Here is an 8971-nt window from a genome sequence, read left to right on the forward strand (position 1 = left end):
GGGTTATATCGATTCTGCAGAACCGAGCTGAGAAACCCACTAAGGGACTAACATTCTCCTCCATTCCTCTAGCAGGAGTTTGTTAGTGAGCAGACATCCAGCACAGACACACACAGCAGTCAGGAAAAGCTATGGAGTGGCGCTCACTCACTCCTCCGAAAGTTTCTCCTTCAAGTTTCGGAGAAACCTACCTGCTCTCTGGAAATGCAAGGCAACGAGGGTCTCCTAAACATTTTGCAGCTGCCGTAGTAGCTGACCGAAGTTTCCCCTAGGGACACGCAGCTAGATCTCCTCCTGGGTCTTATCACAGGCACTTTTTCCTCCACGCTGGGGAGCCGTGGGTGGCGGTGATGCTGGTGGTGCGCTCCTCGGCTCTGCGCCGAGAAGATGCCGTGCTCCCCGGCACAGAGTGCCAGGAGGCAGCCTGCCACCCCGACCGTGCCGGCCAGCAGCGGGCCGAGCGCTGGGGGCAGCGCCTGGAGGCTGCTCAGCGACACCAGCCACACCAGGCTGCAGAACACCAAGACGAGGAGGCTCCGGCGCAACTTCAGGGAGCTCTGCGGCAGGGTCAGCGCTGCCACCGAGACCAGCACCGTCAGGAGCCTTCCTAGGAACATCCGCGGCTCCTCTTCGTGCCCCTCCGCGGGCAGCAGCCACTGCAGCGCCACGAAGTCCCCCGAGTAGCAGCACAGGGGCAGCGCCAGCAGCCACCAGCGGGTCGTGCCGCCGCCGTGCTCCCCGCGCCGGCCGCCGACCAGGTAGCAGGTGAGGAAGAAGAAGGCACAGGCGATGCTGAAGAGGGGGCTGAGGAAGCGGGTCAGGCACAGCAAGGCGTGCAGCGGCCGCGGGCTCCGCCAGCTGCTCCCGTCCTGCTGCTCCCGGGCGCTGCCCCGGCCGGGAAAGGCCAGGAGCGAGAGGGCAGCGGCGGCCAGGACGCCCAGGGCGAGCCGAGCCCGGGAGGAGGAGGCGGTGGGAAAGAGCAGCAAGGAGAGGAAGCTCTTCGGGGGGTCCTGCCGCAGGGGGGTCGCGCAGCTCTTCACGTATCCGTTCCGCAGGCTCTCCGCGCCGCCGGCCAGCGCCGCGGGGGCGGCCGCCCCGCCGCCGTCCGGCTGCGTGCAGTGCTGCGGGGCTCTGCCGGCCCCGGGGGGGGAGGCGGCCGCCGCCGCAGCTTCTCGCTCTTCCCTCATGGTGGTCGGGGACGCGGCAGGGGGAGGACGGCGGAGAGGCGCGGGTCGCGCTAGCTGCGTCCCGGCCGCGCCTCCCGCATCCCTTCAAGAGAAGGGAGCCGGGCTGAGCCGCCGCTCGTCCCCCGCGGGCAGCGGCGTCCGCGGCATGGTGGGTGAGGACGGGAAAAAGAGAGAAAAGGTAAAAGTCTGGCTCGCCCGCTCGCGTTCCTCAAACGGCTCCGGCGGCGGGCACTCGCTGCCGCCTCCCAGCGCCCAGCGGCGGCAGCGGCCGCGGCGGAGCCAGCGGGGGTGGGAGTGAGGCGGGGAACAGCTCCCCTCGCCCGCCCCCTGCCTCCCCTCCGCCTCTCCTCCCTGCCCGCCTTCCCTCCTCCGCCGGGCCCCGCGAGCCGCACTTCCCGCGATCTTTTTTAAAATATAAATCTGTATGTCTGTGTGTACCCAGCGGCCCCCCGTGCGGGGCTCGGGCCGGCCCCCGCCCGGCGCCGCAGCCGCAGCCAGGGACGATGAGGAAGCGGTGGAGGGGCAGGAACGCTGAACCGGCGCGACTTTGTGCTTTATTCTTGTCATCCAGCTTCGAGGTGCCGCGGAAAAGTTGTTCGTACGGGTATAAAGCACACGCAGAGTATCGAAGTGTTTTCCCTCTGAGGAGCATCACTTTTTCCCTTTTATTCCTTTTTTTTTTTTTTAATACCTGAGAAGTAAGTATGGATTAGAGTAATTATCTACTTTTTTTTTTTTTCCCGCCCTCGTTAACTGAGTTACGGACTAGACCTCATTGCACGACCAGGTTTATTTGCACAGCTAATACCTTTGGAATGGATGAAAATAATAATTTTGGAACAGATCGTTGGAAGTGTTTAGACTGCTGTAAGGGAAAACAGGCAGCTAATGGGATTTTGAGTAATACCTTTACTCATGTATTCTGTTTGGTTTTTTCTGGAAAAGTAACTGCTAAGCACTTCTAAATTTATTATAATTTTGCATGTTTACCTTGTTACTTAGAACAAAAGTCCTTTGAGCCATGTTTCCACATAATATTGTACTGCTTTACTTACACTGGTTCAGAAATCAGTTTGGGTAAGTCAGTGGTTGCACTTTTTGCCTTTTTTATTGAAACAAGGAGCTCCTGAAATTATTTGGTGCCATTGCTTGTAATTCCCTCGCTGTGAGCAGCCCCCGTGTAGCAGCTGGTTTGTGAAAGCTGTGGGGTGGCAGGAAGTGCTGCTGCAGGACACGGGCCTGAAAGCTGGCCATGAACAGAAATCAGCAAGTGTGATTCCTGACAGAAAATGCACTATGCAATGGCAAATACAGTCATTTGCAATGGTAAATTTCCCTCCTGTACATGGCAGGGAAATAAGTAATGATTTATTTTTTAAAAGGCAGATCAATCTGGTAGAATTTTAATATAATAGTACATCTTTCTCTGTTAGAAGTACCCCTTCACTCTTTTTCCAAAGGGAAAAAAAATTCTCTCCTGACTTGGTACACTTAACAAAGATTCTGTGCCATCATATTGGTTCTAGAATGTTTTTGAAAAAGCAAAATATGTAGTTCCTTTGGGATTATATTCTTACATTTTCTTGTATTCATATGTTAGTGATATCAACTGGACCACAATCAAGTATACTTGTAAATGCTTTTAAGGCTGAGAAATACCTTGCTTTTATGCATATTCTTTTTTTTTTTTTATTATTCCCTTGTATTCAGCTATAAATAAATGCATTCCAGGAATAATTCACTGGTGTAAACACCTTTGGGTATATTTGCAGCAGTGGAGACTGGGAAGTGCCTAAGGAAGACTACAGAGACAGGACATCACATGAACCCTAAATACCATGGATGCAATCATCTGTGGCTTCAGCACTTTCTGAATCAGAAGTGGTGTCTTATTCTTCACAGTTCTGGGTAGGTTTTTAATTCAAAAATTTGCCCAGTCTTTTTTTTTTTTTTTTTTTTTTTTTTTAATTTTTATTTTTATTTAAGTCCACATAGGCTTTTAGCATCTGCAGAGTAGTACAAGAAAAGGTCCCTACTCAATGCAACTTGACTACACAAGTGTGAAATATGGTTGTTTTTTTAAAGTTTCCTACCTGTCTTGATATTCTTCTCATTTTGATAGAAACAATGAACAGTTGCTCTCTAGTCACCTTGTCTCTTCAATTCATGATTTTATATCTTTCCTCCATCTTGCATTTATTTTCTAAACTGAAGAGTTTGGGCATATTTTTTCAGATTCTTTTCATGTTACTGGTTTTTTGTTTGGTTGGTTTTTTTTTGAGCACCACTATATGCTTTTGGAGCAGAGAAGACCAGGAGTTATACCCAGTATTCAAGACAGAAGCCCAGTCCAAATAATGGTTTCTTCCCTTATAATTCCTGTCTCTCATTTGTTTTGCTTTGCTAGGGAAGTGATACAGCAGATAAACTAAGCATTGTTGAAAGTGGTTTGTTGAGCATTGAACACTGTTTTCACAGTGTTAAGTATATAGATCCCAGGCCCTGTGTTCTGATTGTTAACATCTACATCCACTAGATAATTTTATAGGTAAGATTAGGGTTTTTTTCTGTGTTTACATTACAGTTATCTACCGTAAATTTCACCTGCCTATGAAGTCAGTGCTGTGAGGCTGTAAGCACATGCTCTCAGTCAGTAACTTTGTATTAACTTTGTATTAAAGTATATTAAGTATACTTTACCACCTTCCCATCTTTTTTCAAATCATTTATCATTAAATTAATTAGCTTTAATTTTAGTGATCTGTGTGCTGAAGAAATCTATACATTCCAAAATGTAATAGGAATATAGTTGGTCTTTAGTAATGTCTCTGTTGCCTAACAACACATCCTACCACATTACAGGACCCTTTCTTGAGGAGTTTCCAATCTAATAATGAATTTCAGTATAAAGAAAACTTGGTTTGAGTACTTTAGTGTCTGTTGTAAATTAGAATAGCATTAACTAAATTGTTCCTTTTAAGAGAATAATTTTTAGAATAAGGAAATAACTTCCTTATTAGCTATTTCTTAAACAAATACAGAAAAACATATTGTTTTATTAAAATTGAAGACATTTATGTCAGGGGAATGTAATTTTTTTTTGATCGTCCTCCAGTTTCAGTACCAAAACAAGATGGGTGGCTCAGGGATTTGAGTCAGGTTGGCTGTCTCTGACTATCTAATAATAATAAATACTAATATAATTAAATATTCCTTTTAAATAATGATAAATAAGATTTTCCAAGTTAAGTCTGATTCATCGGTGGCCTCGCTGTCTTTATGCCGAGGCAGCTTTCTTGTTCCTGCTTTTCTTATTTTCTCCTTTTCCTCCTGAGCAGAGGGAATGAGCCAATGTCAGAAAGTTTGGCTGCCAGCAAGGGCCAAGCCACCACAATAACCATGTATACTCAGCCCTGGAGATCTGATCAGGAAAATATTGTTAAATCTTAGATTTTCATTGCAAAGACTGACCCTGCTGCCATCACTGTATTTTAATAGAGAATTTTCATTTGTTTGGTCTAACTCAAACCCAGACCTAATTTTAAAGTGGAATTCTTCATGGATGAGACTATGAAAATATGGTGTTTATACCCACAGCATACTGGCAGTAGAATAGAACAACTCATAACTGTTTTGGCAGTAAAGACTTACTTTTTCTTCATTAAATCTATACTAGCAAAATTCATAAACTGGTGGTATCTATCTCTACAGTGGAAAATATTTACTGACTTGATTGACAATTTAATATATGTTGTCAAGTTGTGTTTGTTAGTTTCTGCTGATCCTGAGACATGTGAAGTTCCTTTTGCTGATTAAACTTGCAAACACTTAAAATCAGATTTTGGGAAGATGGGTATATATTACTTCGTAACTCACTTCAGAAAAGCATAATAATGATGAATATTTTGGATAGAAATAACAATATTTAACATAAGAATATGAACCAAAAGCAGTCATAAAACAGTTAATTTAAATTCTCCTAATTCAGAGGATAACTATTTTAATAGCATTGTTTTGAAGGTTTGCTTGGGGTTTTTTTCTGGCTAAGGAAATTGCAAGTATTTATTTATCCAGCTACCTCCACATTTTCCAGTGTCATTATTCCCAGTGATCCCTACAGTGATAAGTGGTCAATGACCCTCACATAGGATGAACTACAGAAGTTTGACAGACCTGCCTGTTATTCATCACAGTGGTAGAACAACTGCAACAGCACAGTGGCATTCTGCTAAAAGCTCACATTTTCTCCAATGGGTTATTATACAGGCAGAATAAAATGCCTTCTTAAAAACCAACCTTGTCTTTTTTCTCCCTAAAAAGAGAAATGCTTGTTTTTTCCTTAATTTAGTGAAAGAAAAAAATAAAAAGGAAACTCACTGGGAACTACACTAACTGGTAGTGCCTCTGTGTGAATGTCCCCATTTACACACTCAAACTTGCACCGAGAGACCTTAAACTAAATTTAAATGTCGTTTATCAGGTGGTGTCAACTGCTGATTATCTTCATCCTTGTTTTCTGTACTGGTTTGGTATCACTTCAGAACACTGCCAATAATAAAATTGATGTGTAAAACTTGAAGGAGTAGTTTTTGAAATTGAAAAGCTGATTTGTAGTCTTTGCTTATTGGATTGGCAGAAATGGGTAAGCCATCAATATCAGCATTTCTCAGAAAACAGCAAGGTACTCCTTCATCCAGTGAAGGACCTTTATATTCATAAAGAACGAAATATTAAGAAAATAACACAGCAAGGTGTAGAAAAGCTGAAATTTATTCAAGTGGATTATTCTAACAATTGAAGACTAGGAGGTGAGAAATCTACATGGGGACAACCTTATACCTAAAAAGGGTCAATTTCCTACAACTAGAACTCTAAAAAAACTTCATCTTCTAAGGGAAAACATTGCTGGGAACCTATGACTAAGACATGGCTAACAAACAGAATTTTCACTAAAACCTGTGCTGGGGGATGTCCCAGTACCTGGGCTGAGCACTGCTCACACATCCCCTTGCAGTGCTGTGCCAGCTGAGAGGTGAGCTGGAGCTGGGGACCTCAGAGCTGAGGGGAGAAGCACAATCTCCTCCTCTTCCAAAGGCTCCCTCTTGCTGCTCTCTTGTGCCTCTCTAGAGAGCTGTGGCACAGGCACAGCCACATCAGGGCATGGTTGTGCCTCAGCAGCTCCTGGCAGCAGCCGCGTTCCCGCCTGCAGCACAGCCCTGCAGAGACCAAGGAGCTCTGGCGCTTCTCCTGCAAGACACAGAATGCAGAGAGTGTGGGCTGAGCCCTCTTGGGATGCCTTTGGACACCCCTGGAGACTCTCTGGCCTGGCTGGGCTGTCCTGAGCTGAGGCTGCAGGAAGAAGGGCCCTGGCCGGCTCAGCCTGGTGTCCCTGGGGCTCAGCCCCTGGCCCTGATTCCTCAGCCAGGGCCTGAAACCCCCTCTGCCTCGCGGCCTTGGGCTGAGTGCTGCCCAAGAGGTCCAGCCAGGAAGCTTCAGAGCTGCCCAGCTTTTCTCCTCCATGGGGGCTCTCATGCCTTGCCTGACCCCAGCTTGATCCAAGGCCTTGTTTCCTCCTCACCCATGCCACCATCCCACATGCCTGACACCTCTCCCTCACCTCTCCCCAGCATCTCCAGAGCCTTCTGCCAAGGCAGAATCTGAGGACAATTTCCATCAGCAGCAGCTCCAGGACTAAATCCAACAAAGAATCTGCTGCCATGACCCACAAGGGGTTAATCTCAGGGCCCATGGCCTGCAGCTCCCTGGTCCAAGGTGCCCCTGTCCCCCTCAGGATGGCTGGAATGGCTGAGGGGCTGGACCAGCATCAGGAGCACGTAGACTCTCAGAAGCCACTGGGAGTCGTGGCAGCCACGGTGCTGCTGTAGGTTGAGCTGCCACTGAGCACACACCCTGGCCATCTCTCCGCGCCAACTTCTGCTCGTGCTTTGGGCACAGTGACAGCCTGGGGACAGTTCCCAGCCACCATGCTGGCCCCAGAGGCTGTGGTGTCACAGAATGGCAGAATCAATTGGCTTGGGAGAGCCCTGTGAGATCCCTGAGCCCATCCCCAACATGGCAGCTCCCGCAGAGCACTGAGTGCCACACCCACTCTTTCCTTGGACTCCTCCCACAAAGGGAACTGCACTACTGCCCCAGGCAGCCCATTCCAATGTATTTTGCCCTTCTCTGGGCAAAAGTTCTTCCTAATGTTTCACCCAAATGTTCCTTGGCACAGCTTAAAATCCTTGTTGGCATTTGCTCTCTCATGTCCTTCCCTTCTCTGAGAAGGCTGGCACTTACTTGTCAGTAAGTTGCCTTTAGGCAGAAGAAGAGGCTTTGCCCATGAGTGCTGGTCAACTTTTTAGCCATGCCAAGGGGCTGCCTATTCTTTCATGTCCCTGGGATCTTGGGGTTGGAGCACAGTGTGGGCCCAGATACAACAATGCTGCTCAGCGAAGGGAGCCCTGCTTGATGCTGCCCAGCAATGCCAGAGATGTGCTCCAGGCCTTGGTGGCTCCACCGGCTGGAGCAAGTGCCCCTGGCACAGGAGGGATCTTTAGCCTCACACAGAGCCCTGCAGGAAGGATGGAGAGGCCTGGAACTGCAGGGGATTCTTGTGGTAGAAGTGCAGGACCCAGCCCTTGGTTCTGTTGAACCTCCTGCCTCTCCCAGAACTGGTTGATGCTTAAGGCACCATATGATAGAATACCTGCACCTGTGTAACAGTGGCTAATGATATTATGGCCTCTGTACACAAACAAATATCTTCATTTTCTATTTTTTAGTTTCTCAATCAAAATGTGTCTAGATTTCAAAATGCTAACTTTTTTTTGCATTGTCTGTTCTCTGTTTTAGTGTACAATAGTAGATAGAACTGATAACATTATAATGACTCTTTTCACTCAAGGCTGTAATCCTGGCATCCTCTTCAGACTATTGCTTTTGACCCACACCTCCAGAATCTGTCTAAATTTTACCACATCCATTTGAATATTTCTTAGTTTTAATAATCGCCGTCTCTTTTTACTGCCCAATTTTATGTCTTTTTTGCCAATGCCCTGTAATCTTGGTATGCACAGAGATCAGCTCTGTTGAGAATTGCTTTTGTTTTCCCCTCAAAGCACCTTTTTCTCATGTTCTGCAGACACATGAAATACAGACATTTGATTATTCCTTCCTAATGTAGTGCTGCCATTCCTATCGGTTTCTCACTGTGTGGACAACTTTTCCATCTGTTTAGAAACTTTGGACATAGTTGCCCAGCTCTTCAGTTTATAAAACTTTTTTGTGCTTTCTTTTGAATCAGCACAGAAATGTTAGGTAAATTCTAGAAAGTCCTCTTTAAAGTTTCTCTTCAAGCACTTCATACTATTAAACATCAAATTAATAACAATCAGATCTGATTGTTATTGCATGTAAACCTGCCCTGACTGTAGTCCTTGCCCTTTTATTCATGGTGAAAGAAATCATCAATTTGGCACCTAATTTGAAAACTTTCACAGAGTAATACTCCAGGAAATTATGAGACACATCAGTGCTTTCTAGAGATTCCCTTTTGGCTTTCTCATCCTAATCTGGGATCATTTGTGTGGAAAGTCTTGTGTATGATCAAAGAATCAGTAAATTGATGCCATGTTCAGGGAATAGTATTCTACTACCTGACTACTGGTGAGATGTGGAGCATAGGAAAGAAAAGGTGGGAAGAGAGTACTTACTTTGTGTGCAAGTTCTGAGTTAAGTTACTGCTTTTGCTGCTTTTCTTTCATGCATATCCATTAGGAATT

At 46.2% G+C, this 8971-nt stretch overlaps 1 protein-coding gene and 1 long non-coding RNA gene across 7 annotated transcripts in view; one reads left to right on the forward strand and one right to left on the reverse strand.

The window, feature by feature from the left end:
- The window catches only part of PDE3B (phosphodiesterase 3B), an 82922-nt gene extending 81492 nt beyond the window's left edge, over positions 1-1430 (reverse strand). For 2 of the 4 annotated variants that reach the window (XM_071427902.1, XM_071427903.1), the window contains exon 1: positions 192-1429. In XM_071427902.1, coding sequence (XP_071284003.1) covers positions 192-1187 — 996 coding nt within the window. In that variant the 5' untranslated portion in view covers positions 1188-1429. Of the gene's footprint in view, positions 1-191 lie in introns of all 4 variants that reach the window. The other 2 variants (XM_071427901.1, XM_071427905.1) reach the window with 2 other exon arrangements.
- On the forward strand, positions 632-5766 carry LOC139590357 (uncharacterized). 3 transcript variants are annotated; one of them, XR_011679316.1, is made up of 4 exons: positions 632-765; positions 1630-1885; positions 2960-3095; positions 3772-5766. It is a non-coding gene; the product is annotated as an uncharacterized lncRNA (long non-coding RNA). The 3 variants fall into 3 exon arrangements; XR_011679318.1 differs by having other exon boundaries at positions 1630-3095; positions 4526-5766; XR_011679317.1 differs by having other exon boundaries at positions 678-765; positions 1759-3095.
- The last annotated feature ends 3205 nt before the right edge of the window (positions 5767-8971 follow it).

Source organism: Agelaius tricolor, unplaced genomic scaffold (genome assembly GCF_023055355.1).
Source record: "Agelaius tricolor isolate 1412-34295 unplaced genomic scaffold, bAgeTri1.0.p SCAF_5, whole genome shotgun sequence".
Classification (NCBI taxonomy): Eukaryota; Metazoa; Chordata; class Aves; order Passeriformes; family Icteridae; genus Agelaius; species Agelaius tricolor.